The sequence below is a fragment of the Platalea leucorodia genome (genome assembly GCF_965183815.1).
Source record: "Platalea leucorodia genome assembly, chromosome: 10".
Classification (NCBI taxonomy): Eukaryota; Metazoa; Chordata; class Aves; order Pelecaniformes; family Threskiornithidae; genus Platalea; species Platalea leucorodia.
The window spans coordinates 16,821,388-16,835,218 of NC_138832.1; the positions used below are offsets into that span (position 1 = coordinate 16,821,388).

Here is a 13,831-nt window from a genome sequence, read left to right on the forward strand (position 1 = left end):
CAGCGTTCAGTGCTTCGGCAGGGTTCCCCATCCTGTGGCAGAGGGGAGTGCAAAGGCAGGCTGAGGGGCTGCTGGCTCTTAGCTCTTCCCCTCTAAAGTCACGCTTATTGTAGCTGTATGTTTAGGCGTATAGCAACAGTTTCACATCTCAAGCCTCAGTAGCTGACAGAACAAGCAAGAAACTACCTAACAAGAGTCGAGTTTGGGAAAGGGAAGATTGAAACATCCAGGAGGTCACAGAGTACAAACAAAGCTCTATATTCTGGCATACTCAACAAGATCAGAGAATATGTCTCAGTAAGTACTTCTGTCTTTTCCTTCCAGAGCCCTGTGCTGTGTAAACGAACTGATGGATGAAGATGAGAAGGACAGAGCAAAGAGGTATGAAGGGATGCAGAGAGCACTGAGAGTGGAAGCTCTCTCAGGGGAGAATTGTGAATGTTGTGTTGTCCAATGCTTGAAAAAGTACTTGGGACCACTGATGTCAGAGGGAAACCCCCATGCAGTTTACAGGCCGTGTATAGAGGACCACAAACAGCATAATTAAGTCACCATATTCAAGCTTCTCATAGTGTGTTTGACCACCCCTACAGTGGGTTAGTCAGCTGAGTGGTCCTTAAATTATGTTGTCGTGGCCTCAGAATCTCGTGTTATCCCATGGCTATTTATTATCTTGATGCAGGACTCCTGACCTGTGATTTTACTGACTTCATGCAGTGCTGCCCACCTGGGGTAGAGTTCCCTGTGAAACTTAGAGAGCAGTCCTGCTTTAGCACAGGTATGAGTTAGTCTCCCTTCAGAGAAGTATTTGGCTCAGTTCTCATTAGTCATCGTACACGAGTGCCAAAACAGAGATGGCTGTGAACATAAATGCTGGATCTGAGAACCTCCAAATGCCAACCTGAATACAAAGGGAAATGCTTTCTGCATACCACACTCGGTCTAGATCACAGGAAGCATGTATCATCATGAATACACTTGAAAAGAAAATTAATTACTACTGGAAGAGGTTGTATGAAAATAGGGTTATCTCAGATATGAGCATTGGAAAGAACATATTGGAAGAAACTGAATGGATTTGCTTTCTCCTTTATTGTTTTTAATGGAGGGGAAAACCCTAATAAAACACTCTTAAACTGTATTAATGCAAGCTGGAAACTTGTCTGTGGTTTCTGCAGCCAGACTCTTAACATTCCCAGTTTCATATCTCATGTCAGCAGATTTTCAAAGCCAGATACAAGAGCGTGTGCTTGACTGCATTCTGCAGTTGAGATGTCTCTGCACAGTATTGTCTGCCTATAAGCTAAGTCAGGGAATAAAGAATCCTTTGCATTTTGACCTTTATGTGTGTGTACTAACTGCAAAGCAAAAGTTCATAAAAATGAGGTGGGCAAAACAAGAGAGTGTAGATGCCAGGACTTCTCTTACTGGGGAAATTTTGCCCATAACACCTTCACCTCGTTGTCACCACTTTTGAAACAATGGGAACTGCTGCTGAAGTGTATGTAAGGATGCAGTCTTGCTCAAATGGTTGTAAATCATATTTGTTACCTCCAGGCATTCCTTGCTGACAGCGAGCTCGGTCCTGCTGCAGGGCTCTAAGCACCAGCAAGGCGCTTACACCCGAGCCTAATTTTAAACAAATGAGCAGTCCCAACAGAGTTTAGATTCTTGTCTTTAAAGTGTTTTGCTGAGGCAGGGCCATTTACCTCTCCTTGGGTCGAGCTGTACGTCCTTCATTTTACTTAGCGGCATTTATGTTTCTGTCACTCAGGGCATCCCGCAACAAATCCGAAAAGAAGAGGAGAGACCAGTTCAATGTCCTCATTAAAGAGCTTTGCACGATGCTGCAGGGCCACGGCCACCCTCTCAAGATGGACAAGTCCACAATACTGCAGAGGACCATCGACTTCTTACAGAAACAGAAAGGTACTGGAGGGCGCTGGCGTGCTCCCATTGAAGGCACTGGCTCTGCATCTGCCCAGCAGCCAGTTTCCACTCAGAAGATGAAAACTGTTTTTTCCAAGCATCCAAGACCTCCAGAGAGGGCATGAACCTAAGCGAGGGGCAGAATAAGGCATAGCTGTTGGCCTCGGGAAATGGGCTAGGTTTGAATACAGTGCTGACCAGTTAAACATAGATATACTTGAAAAGATGCAGTGCTGTATGCTTTTTAATGTAGTGACATGGCTCCATCTCCGCAGCCCCTGGCACACTTTGTACTCTCTCAAACAAAGCATGAGGGAGGAAGAGCTGAGGAACAGCATGCACTACAAAAGCCAGGGGAAAGGGGTTTCTGTGCCCTGTTCCCAGGTCTCCTGGGGTAGGACATGGCTGGGTGCAGCCTGTCCTGCTGCCTGGGCCCTCCCGTGAGCCTTGCTGAAACAGCTCCAGAGTCATGGGCACCCTCTGCTCACAGTGATGCTCAGCTACTCTGAAATTAGCCCGTTGACCTTATTTTTTAAGGATTTCTTCAGACTGCCCAAAATGTCTCCTCTTCCTTTTCTTGATTGCTAATGCATTTGTATCGTGATGGCGTGGAAAATGACTGTTGCGTACAAGAAGGCTTTGTGTGGAGAATGATCTGAGGATGATTCCTCCAAAAGCCTCTTAAAAGAAATCTAGTGTTACTTGAAAACGAAAAAAAGTTCCAACTAGCATGAGTCATGTTGCTTTTTTGATGTTTTCTCTTTAAGAAATCACAGCACAGACAGAAGCCTGTGAGATTAGACAAGACTGGAAGCCTTCATTTCTTAGCAACGAGGAGTTCACCCAGTTGATGTTAGAGGTAAGAAGAAATTAAAGCTGCATAGATTAGTGAGAAGTAATCAGTTCAGTGGAGTAGTTCAGAGATATAGTTCCTTTTCACCTGTAGGTCACAATGCTAATGTTAATGATTTCTACTCTGCTGGCACAAATAATCCAAACCTGACAGAGACCAATGTTGTGGTAAATGCTTTGCAGACACAGAATTAAAAATATGATTGCTTCCCCTTAAAGATAAACAACTTTTCATTTAGGAATGAAGACCAGTTTGGCCGAGATTTGGCCTGGTGAGAAAGGAAAAAGAGAATTTCCCTTCTCAGAAGAGCCACTAGAGCTAGCAGTTTTAGCAAAAACTTGAAAGGACCTGAAAAAAACAGAGCAGCTCTCATCCTCCCACATCCCATTAGCCAGGCAGCATTTACTTTGCTGCCTTTGCTGCTGCTAGCTGTGCGGTGCTGTACTTGGGATGTGAGCTGTATCTTCTGCTTGAATTGCCTTTAAGTGCATTCGGGAGAACAGCTCTGATACTCTCACCTGTAAAATGCTTAGCTGATCTAGAAACACTCCATGAGCCTACGTTTTTCCCTTTCTTAAGGATGCTGCTTTGGGTTTGTGCTGCATGCTCCTGTCGTGAGGACATCTCCTACCCTGCGTGGGCAGCTGTTGCTCTTTGCCCCACCAAAACAAGGGTGTATGCTGGGCTGAGCTGGGAGGTGCTGCAGTGTCTTAGCTATTCCTTTTCATCAGGACATCGTGACTCACCTCCCTGGAAAAGTCAGTTCGTTCTTTCTGGGAATTTCTCTCACCAAACAAGCTAGTTTGTTCCAGCTGAATCAAAACAAATTCCCCCCTTAAAAGTGGCAGGGGAGAGAGAGCCCTTTAATAACGGTTGGCTTGCTGGACTACGTTAGACTGTTGACCAGTTTACTTAAAATCAGTGGGTTTTTTCCAGAGAGGGCTTATTTTCAGCAAAGGCAGAGTAGACAGAGTCAATGGTAGAAGATGTTGTGAAGAATAAGGAGAACACCCAAAGAGGAAAGCACATGCAGTGACTTAAAAAGGACAGCGAACTTTGGCTCTGGGACAGAAACCATTGCGAATAAGAAAGGGGAAACAAAACAAACTTTAAAATTGTTGTGTCACTAGCCTAACAAATGAGTGCTTTAAGCAAAATAAATAAGGCTTTAGATCTTGTCCATATTGTCCATAAATTGCTAAAAATACAGCATTGTATAATTTTTCTGTCTCTGCTTATCCATCCGTCTGTCCATCCACCCATCCACCTATCCACCCATCCATCTGTCCATCCGTCCATCCATCTACCCATCTGTCCATCCATCCATCCACAATGCTGGGTTTGCTGTGATGATATCTAACATCTCCTTACGCACCAAATTGTGTAATTCAGAACACATAATGAAATGACTGAAGTCACCAGGATTGTGTGGGTGTAGAAATTTTAACCACCGCTGTCTTGCCTCATGTTAAATAAATACTCACTGGGTGAAAAATACAACTCAATTTAATATTAATGAGCAAATAAGAATATAAGAGGAATGTTGAATTAGACAGCATGTGTAATTTTTATTTTTCCACATTGAACTATCATTTCCATAATTGACTTATGTTAGTTTTAGGCTGTTAGAAGCATCACCAAAGAACAAATTAGCCTATTATATTTTAAGTTGTTCCCTTGCGTAATTCTTTTTATTTTTTTCTTTTTGCCTGCTTTTTATCATTAGGCACTAGATGGCTTTCTCATTGCTCTTACCACTGATGGGATTATTATTTATGTATCTGATAGTGTCTCATCTCTGCTTGGACACTTACCGGTAAGTTCTGACAACGCAATATGTTGAAGAATCATTCCCCTGCCTTAGCGCAGCCCCGTCACTGCAGGGCTGGGGCTTGGTTTTATCCAACCAAAGAGGCAACTCACTGTGGGTGGGGGGTAAACCAACAAACTCTTAGGGAGTTTCTCAAGCTCCTGTGAATAACAGGTTCTCTGTCAGGGTCTGCGAGTTAGCTAAAAAAACCCCACCTCTGCAAAATCACTGTACTCATAGCTCACCGCTTGGCAGCACGTCTGAAGGAGGGTCTGGGTGGTGTTTATCCCACCAGGTATATGGAAAATCTCATGCTTGTGAAATCTGTGCATGCTGAAGCTCTTCTCAGATAGTTTAAAGATTATTTCAGGACTGAATGTATGCTTTTCTAATGTCATTGCATTTTTCTACTTGAAGCCCATGGTCTTTAGTAACAAATATGTGGCCTTAGAGTTTTCTGGGAGAATTTCTAGACATCAGTTAGCTGTTGGGTACAGAAGTTTCTACTGTTCCCTCAAAAACATTTTTCATTTTTATCTGGTGCCAAGCATGAGGCACCAGTGACGCTATGTGAGGGCAAATTTGAGTACACGGTTAACCTGGCTGAATGCCCTGGTGTGCAAAGAAACGAATACGTGCTGACATTTTGGTAGAACCCCTTTCGTCAGGATGTGTGGGTTTATCAGCACTGAAACACTTGCAGGTTGAGCTGACTTTGCCAGATGTTCAGCCTAAAAGACAAATGGAGGATGTGAGGAGAAGCTCTCCCACTTCTGTCTAATGCTTCCAAGGGGAAATGTTTGAAATTTTCATTTTGATATGATATTTCTCATCGTGTTGTATTCCTGTGGTACCAGAGATTCTTCTCCAGCTTGCAACTGGCTGAACTGAAGGGCAGCCTCTGGGACCTGTTCAACCTTTTGCAAATAGATAGCAACCCTGGGGTAAAATAACCTAAGGGCTATATTTTGCCCTAGATCCACCTGCAGATTGACTGGGCTTCCTTGTCTTAAGCATCCGCGCTAAACCAGCAGTGTCTGTGCTCTGCTGCGGGATGGAAAGGCGTGTGGTTGTGTCAGGCTGTACTACTGAACATGACAAAGCATTCTTTTGTATCAGTCAGATTTGGTGGACCAAAATATATTAAACTTTCTGCCTGAGCGGGAGCAGAGCGAGGTGTACAAGCTCCTTTCTCCACATGTGCTCATGACAGATCCCGTTGCAGCTGATTTTCTAAACGGTAAGCTCCGCTCTCGTCTGTCCGTCAGGGAAATTTGCCAAAGGCAAACAGCTCCCAGTGGAGCCTGCACAGGGCTCTCCAGCTATTTAATTCTCCTGCCTGCCACTTCTGTTTTGCCGCAGTTAGTATTTCTGGTTATTAATGCAGCACATCATCTAATGTTCCTACATGCTCCCAGTACTTGGTCTTTGATTTGGACAGTCTGTGTTTTACTGTCTGCTTTGCATCATAGGACAGTGAAGCTGCCCTCATTAGATATTTTTCCCAGGGCAGGATGCTGGACTGAGCCTGTGAAAGGAGTGAGGGGCTTGGGGGAAGGAAAAGGGTAGGAGAAATCCCAAAGGGTTTTGGCAGAGTCTTTATTCCTTAGGAAGCTTGCATGTCTCAGGACACCTGAGAAACCCTACATGTAATTTAAGCAACAGCCTTCCTATCTGAACGGTCCATCCGGATCTCTACTGCTGGCTTCTGTCCCACCCCCAAAATGTCCCTTTCCCCCAGAAAACGTCCCCAGCACCAGAGCAGGCAGCAGCGTCTTCCTAACAAACAGCCACGTTTCACCAAGCCTGTGTTGGGAGCCCCTTTCCCACTGGGCTCGCCGTGGCCGGGCAGTGCTAGCCTCCCCTCTCTGCTGCCCCGTAGGCGTCAGTGGGAACTGGGCAGCCCTCGTGCTGAAGCTCTGCCCTGGGGTTGGTTTCCTTCTGGCTGCAGACCGCATAGCCTAATCCATGGAATTCAGACCTTGGGCAGAAAACTGAATAAGACCTTGGAATGGTGCCCTCCACCATTAATGGAAAGGCTTAGGTTGACTTCAGTGCCCTTTGGATCTGGGTTCTACGGAGCAGTGCTGGAGCAGAGGACTGCAATATCGCTTAACAGCTTTACATGAAATCATGCGTGCACGAGGTCACAGGAAAATACTGCTGACCGATATTGCCAGGGCTTCACGCCCAGGGGTGGCTGTAAAGCCATGGGAGAAAGGGTGAGAATACATTTCCTTAAGCAGAACCAGCTGATCGTTGCTCCTAGTAGTTATATATTTACTTACGGGTATCAAGAGCATCCCAGCAGGGTGTGCTCTGATACCACAGCAGCAGGGTTGGTATACACACCTAGATAGAGTCAATAGACGGAGCATGCTAAAGTGCAGACTTCCAGTAACATTGTGTATGTCTCCCTCTTTTCTCTCATTTCAGCAGAAAAACAAATAGAGTTTTGCTGCCATTTAGCAAGAGGCAGCTTAGATCCAAATGAACCCCTGATGTATGAATATGTGAAATTTGTAGTGGATTTTAAATATTTTACTCATGGTAAGTTACTGCCACAGCCTACCTTTACCTCTCTACCTCTCTCCTTTAAATTGTATGTTGATCTGTAGCCTCCTAAAGGCCTTATTTCAGCTGAAAATGTCCCATAATCGGCAGGGATGGCATAAGCTGTGAACATGTTGGAGATATTTTTCATATAAAAGTGGTGGGAAGGCTGTTGGTCAGAAGAGTACGCTCTTCTGCGTGCTGTGCTTAAAGAAGTGATGCCAGGCTGATCCTGCCTCCATTTGAGCTACTGCCAATTGTAAAGCAGCCTACTTATTCAAATAACCAGTAAATTATACTATTCTGTGTCACTCGTGGCAATCAAATGACACTTTTTTAAAGATTAAATCATTTGAGAAATGTGTAAAACCTTGGATCTTGCAAATGTTGAGCTGGAGAAAGGCTGACAAGGAGACTGTAGCTGCACGCTGTGAGCTGCTCAGGGCTGTCTTATGAAGCTTCCCTGCAAGCCAGGGGTAGGTGGTTACAACGGTGTAACTCGGAGCCTAAAGGGTCATGCTTTAAATAACATCAGCGTGTATCAGTGTGGCATCGCCTTGTGGGTAGGAGGAGTTTGTTTCTTGGGTTTCATCAGTCATTGTACCTGTCTTAACACGAAAAGAAAGCTCTCCTGCCTCTTCTTCTTAAATAAATTGTCTGGTTGTGTCTAGTGCCTACACCCTCCTGTAATGGCTTTGAGTCAGCGATTGCACGAGCTTTCAGGTCAGCCACGGAGGAGCAGATTTGCCTCGTAGCAACTGTTCGTCTTGTCACACCGCAGTTCTTAAAGGTGAGAGCTCCGTGAGTGCATCTTCCCTTTCGCGCGGGCATCGGCCGGCGTTGCAGCAGCCTCTCAAAGAGTACGTTCTGCAGCACAGATTGTGCAGGGGGTTGGTAAATGAGAGAGGACACCGCTGTGTTTGTGAGTGGGAGATGACATAAGTATGTATGATGAGATTGCTTTTGAGAAGAGGCGGTCGTGTGCTGGGGTGTCTCAGAGCGGTCGGCCCAGGAACCACCAGTACAAGGTGACCAGCTAAACCGCTCGAAAAGTTGCAGCCTTTAAAGAAATACATCCCACCGCTCCTTTGCGTAAGAAAGCCACCCGCATCTTGAAACACTGTGAACAGCATTTTTCAGGGACTCTTTCTGCTGGTTTGTAAAAGTGTCCTGTGGCGCAGCACAGTGATGGCAGGGATAATGACCGTAGGTGCTGCTTGCTCGAGGGAGTATTAGCCAGCTCAGTTTGAGGATGGACCTGGTGCTGTCATCCATCTTCAGATACCAACATTTACAAAAAGCTGCGGAATTTTGCCTACAGACTGCAAGATGAGGCCCTTGGATTATTTGTCCTATCTCTGAAATTCAGCCCAGGGTAAATGATTCAGCCACTTTTCATCAGTTTATGCATCTGTAAAACAAGGCTTATACATTCCTTAGAGGAAAATAAGTCAAATGCTTTAAAAGCCCTGTATTTTGCTAAGGTTTGTTATACCAAGATGCATCCTTGGTCTTGTTAGAGGGCTCCTTTTGGCATTTCATAGAATTAAATGTCTGAATGTGCCAACTGTTTTGCAGGAGCTCTGCAATGTTGAAGAGCCATGTGAAGAATTTACGTCGAGGCATAGTTTGGAATGGAAATTTTTATTCTTGGACCACAGGTAAGAGATTGGGTTTTAGTCACTGAAGAATAAACAAACTGTAGTTTAAAAATAGAAAACTTTGTGTAGCTATTGCCTGAGATCCTAAGTAGAATAGCTCTAATCAAATGCAACTGAGTAAGTAATAATACTCTGAACTTACTTATTAGGCATCCTTAAATGCTTTGATGTTTTCCTTATTTTAGGCAGGTAAGAAACCATATAAAACAGTGGGAAAATGTCTAGGAAAATTTCTAACTTCACCAAGATATTAGGTCATTAAAACTGAGCAGTGTGGGTCCTGTTCCCTGTATTGGTTTTGCTCCTCTGTTTTCCAGCTGCAGCTTCCAGGAATCCTTCTAAATCTTTTGCTGTGTCAATAAACTTTTGATTTTCACCTTGAGAAATGATGGAATTTATAAAAATAAAAGAAAAAGCAGTGGATTAGGTGATTTAATTGCAGATTTGTTTTTGACAATGCCGTATGGTGGGCTAGGATTCAGCTTGGTGAATGAAACAGACTGGAACCACTTTATTAAGCTGATTAATATAGGATTCACTCTCTTCAAAAGCAGCTGGAGGTTTTTGTTCACCTTTTTACTTCTCTGTATTTGACATAAGCACATTGAAAAATCCTGCCCTTTCCATTATCCCTTCCTTTGCAAGCTGTGCAAAGGTAGCCATTATTAGAAATAGAAGACTGGTAAATCAGGCTGTAGGGAAAAAAATATTTGGGAGGAAAAAAACCTAACTATCATCTGCACATTTAGAGGAAGAAAGAGAGAGAGAGCAAATATAAATGAATCATAACTTGCATTTATATAGTAAACAAGATGTGTACCTCATGCATCATACCTTGAAGCAGAGAGGAACTGACCTGCAACAGCGCTACGGTTAATGCTGTGTGGTTTGGGACAGTCGGCTTATTATTCATGTTGTCGAGATCTTGCTGGAGTGCCTTTGTTGGACTTTAATTGGCCTGTCCAATAATGCACATTTTCAGAATCAGGTGATTAATGTTAAGATTCGTAAAAGAGCCCTAAGGCCCTTATTTCACGGTCTGACGAAGTGAGCTGGTTTTCCAAAGGGCTGTGTCCCAGCAGCTCCTGTGAATAAGGCGAGCAGGAGCTGCTTTGAAACCTATCAAAGAGTCTTTTGATGAATCTGGGTTATGACTCAGAGAGGAATCTTTCTGCGCCGGGTGCTTGCAGCCACTCCAGTCCCACTGATATCCCCAGGGAGGAAACCATTGTTACTGAGAGTAAATTAAGCTGATGCAGATGCTGCGGCAGAATTTGTGACAGACCTGGATGCGAGCAGTGAGCCAAGAAGGTGTCGGGGATCGTGTGGGTTGTCTCATTTAATCACCGATTCAAACCTCTCTCCGGTACAGTCCGCAGGATGCTGTGAAACGTTGTTGGGTATTTTGCTGTTTCTTGCTTGTTTGTGTCAACTCGCACCACCTGGCGCTGGGGTGTGCCGTCAGCAGGGGCAGGGGGTACCCAGCATGAGTTGGAATCAGGACCTGTGCTGTCATGATGACAACATAAACTGGAGTACAGATAGATAATGCAGAAAGCACTCCATAGATCTGCATAAACATTAGGAAACTAAGAAAAATCTGTATTCCGGGTCTACATGTAAATACGTGCAGAGGAAGAAAACCTGTCAACTTTGATAATGATCTATTTGTCTTGTGGTCTTCTTATTTTCCCTTCATTTATTAAAAGACTGCACTCAAAAGGCTTTCTGAAGACTCTGCATTTCCATTTGCACAGCGAGCTGCAGGCCTCAAGGCTGGAACTTAAGCTAACAAGACACTTTTAAATTGTTCCACAAGCAAGGCAGCTCCTTGTCAAATGACACATGAGGAGCATTTTGCGGTTGCTTTCTCAGTTAAAGAATTCTGGTGAAAGTCAGGAAAGCATAATACTTTCCTGATCAGCTTGAATGTTTATCTGATGTGCATCTGAAAGACAATATTGTCTTGAATATAAGCATGTCATTAAAGATAGGAGAGACACTGGCGCATTCTGCCAAAGAGACAGCAAGGAAGGACACTTTAATAAATACACATATTATTAATCATCAACAGAAATCTGGGTCACATGAGGAAAAGGAACACAGTGCTATATGAAAAGTTATTTGAATAAATAAGGCTGTGTTGTGGCAGAGACCACTGTGTACTAAGTGCGCTCTGTTTCAAGAGATTTGCCCTCAGAGAGCGTGGAGGACTGGCTCTTCCAGCCAACCCCTCGTGCTGGGACTCGGGAGCTCCTGCTGCGACCTTGATCCTCCTGGGGCTGCCGTTGAGCAGATCCCTGGCTGTCCTTCCTTTTCCCCTGTTTCCCATTTGGTGCCAAACTGCTTGCGGTTGTGCGGAAGAGAGAGGTTATAGACCCATCTGGGCTCTCTTTAGTTGAATAATCTATGCCCACCATGTCTCTCAAGAGTACAAATGTGGAGCTTGGGTCGCTCAGCCAGGACAGGACAACTTCCCATATTAATATCCAGAAGACTCAGGATTGGTCCATCCAAACCCAAATGTACTTACACTTAAATAATTTTTTGCTCATATTCTTGGCCACTTTATGGCATTCACCTTCACTTTGTGGCGTTTACCATTCACGAGGGTCACTCGACACACCAAGAGAAAGGCAGCGGGAGAGGCAGGTTTATAGGCAGTGACACCTTCTGACTGCCCTGGTTTTGAAACGTTAACCGTTTCGCTAACACACCGCCGCCTTATTCCTGAGGAACACGCTGAACTTGGCAGGTGAGCCTCATGCCATCACCACATCCAGCAGCCAAAACAAATAGGTGGAGCCAAATTAGCACAAGTCATGCCTCACAAAGTACGTGTGCTGCTCAGATTGGTGCAAGCAGGAGTGTATTTGAGTGCTAGGGGACAGAAGGTGGCATGCTGATATAGGGAGTAGAGGCAAAAACTATCTCCTCACATGTTGTGGTTATCTCCTCACATTTCAGTGTTGTTTCATAATCGTAAGCCAGCAGGCTCCGGTGAAGGCTGTGCATAAGCTCAGTGTTGTTAGGACACCTGCTTAAAAAAAAACCTCATATTTTGCCTAGAAAATAGAAAATCTAGAATTGACAGCAGAATAGTCAGCTAAGTCATTGCACTGTGCCCATCTAAATACTTCCTCGCCTCCTTCTCTACCTGCCATAGAAATAGCAGCCCTTAAAATCAGCCCCATGCCTATTCTTATCTTTACATAGAAACATTTTTTGCTGGTTATAATTTCCCAAGTTTTTCCACGGGAACAGTTACTTTTTCTTTTACCCAAGCTGGTCCTGATACACATTGCAGCTTCCCACTTGCTCTTTCTTCTGAAGTTACTACCCCGATGACATTTACATCCAACCTACTGGATAATTTTACTCGAGCTCCACGTTATTATGCAGACGAACAGCCATAGCGTTTCTCAAGCTGCGTGTCTCACAAGCGTGCCTAACGAATTGAGTCACTTGCATACGTACATGCCTTTCTCTACACCCACATAATGAATAGGCTATGAAACAGTAAACACACACCTTTTCATTTTCTCAATTTTTACCTCTCGCTCGCTGGTTTTTTTTTTTTTCACTTGTATATGAAAATACATCGTTGTGTATATGAAAATCCACTCCTGATTTCCCTGCCAAGTGAACGTATGAGATGGTTTTGGTCGCTAGTATCGCAGCATATCTGCCAGGATGTCAAAGCGTCAGGTTTTGTGCTCACTCCCTGCCTTTGCTTCCCTTCTAGGGCTCCACCTATTATAGGATATTTACCCTTTGAAGTTCTGGGAACGTCAGGGTATGATTACTACCACGCAGATGACCTGGAGCTTCTTGCTAGGTGCCATGAACACTGTAAGTTCCTCTCCCTCTGCACCGTGCCTGTCTTTGATCTCGCTTGTCACTCGTGCAAAACCTTCTGCTGTCGTCGCAAAAGGCACCTTTATCTGGGGCAGGAGGGAATTCCCTCTTCCCATGGCAGATTGTCATAGTTGACGCTTCCCTGGGAGGCTGAATCTCTGCAGAACTCTCTCAGCTCAGGAACTCTTTATGCAGGTTTCCCAAATTGGCAAATAGCCTGTTTGAGCGCAGATTGTCTGAGAGTGAAATGAGATTAATTGGGAAGTCAGAACCTTACACCCTCTGCCCCCGGTTTGTGAGGGCAGCCCCAAACCCTGGGGGGTTTGTTGATTGTCACAGTTCATGGGGTCTTGCTGTTCCCCTGGGCTCCAGGGTCAGCCAGGAGGCTCAGCTCACCAAAATGCCTTCTGAAAGCAGCATTTGGATCGCCTGCCTGTGCAATTAGAGATTGTGAACCTCACTTACTATCAGTAAAATGGTTCTGGAGATTCAGACTCCTTTTTAAATTCAAAAGTACCAAATACAGATTCCCTGTGGGTGAAGATGGCTCATTTTTGGTCGACCTGAAAGTAAAGCAGAAAAGCAGAAAAGTCCAGTTCAGGCTGATGGTGAACACCAGAGAATGTCCATTAAGTTCATCTTCATGCAAGGTGAAATACTGTGACCAGCAAGAGCCCAGGAGGAGCCAGGTCAGGAGGAGCCAGGTCAGAAGGAGCACTTAGCCCGAGTACTGCGGCAGTGCAGCCCGCTGCTGAAGCACCATGTCCTGCTGAAGGCTGGAGCCGATCTGAGGAAGGGCAAAAGGTGGCAGCAGACGTGGTCTACTATTAATCAGTGTGCTTTTCTACCAGATGAGCATGTGAGATGTTTTGTCCTTGAGACTGTATTTTTCCGTTTCGTTACATGCACTTCAGACTGAGATTTGAGCCAGAATTAGGTCTGTCCTCCAGCTGGTTTGCATTGCCAAGCACTGTAATGAATAGTCACTGCGCACTTTGTAAAACACATTTAGGTAATCAGGTATTTTGCCAAGAAATTTTACTTGTAGGTTTCCTGTTGGGCAAACTCTCTATCTGTCTCTCTGCTGTCTCCATTTGAAAGGAGAGAGTTTTGTCAAAAGCAAACAAGGACACCCCAACGAGTGGAGAAAGTGGGATGCTGTAATTA

General features: G+C 44.6%; 1 protein-coding gene across 1 annotated transcript in view; it reads left to right on the forward strand.

The window, feature by feature from the left end:
- Positions 1–340: 340 nt before the first annotated feature.
- The window catches only part of PASD1 (PAS domain containing repressor 1), a gene marked incomplete at its 3' end in the record, with an annotated part of 29,500 nt that continues 16,009 nt past the window's right edge, over positions 341–13,831 (forward strand). The window contains exons 1-9 of the mRNA XM_082323070.1: positions 341–381; positions 1,775–1,929; positions 2,697–2,788; positions 4,509–4,598; positions 5,712–5,832; positions 7,029–7,142; positions 7,817–7,935; positions 8,724–8,806; positions 12,552–12,658. Of these exons, the coding sequence (XP_082179196.1) occupies positions 350–381; positions 1,775–1,929; positions 2,697–2,788; positions 4,509–4,598; positions 5,712–5,832; positions 7,029–7,142; positions 7,817–7,935; positions 8,724–8,806; positions 12,552–12,658 (913 nt within the window). The 5' untranslated portion in view covers positions 341–349. The remainder of the gene's footprint in view (positions 382–1,774; positions 1,930–2,696; positions 2,789–4,508; positions 4,599–5,711; positions 5,833–7,028; positions 7,143–7,816; positions 7,936–8,723; positions 8,807–12,551; positions 12,659–13,831) is intronic.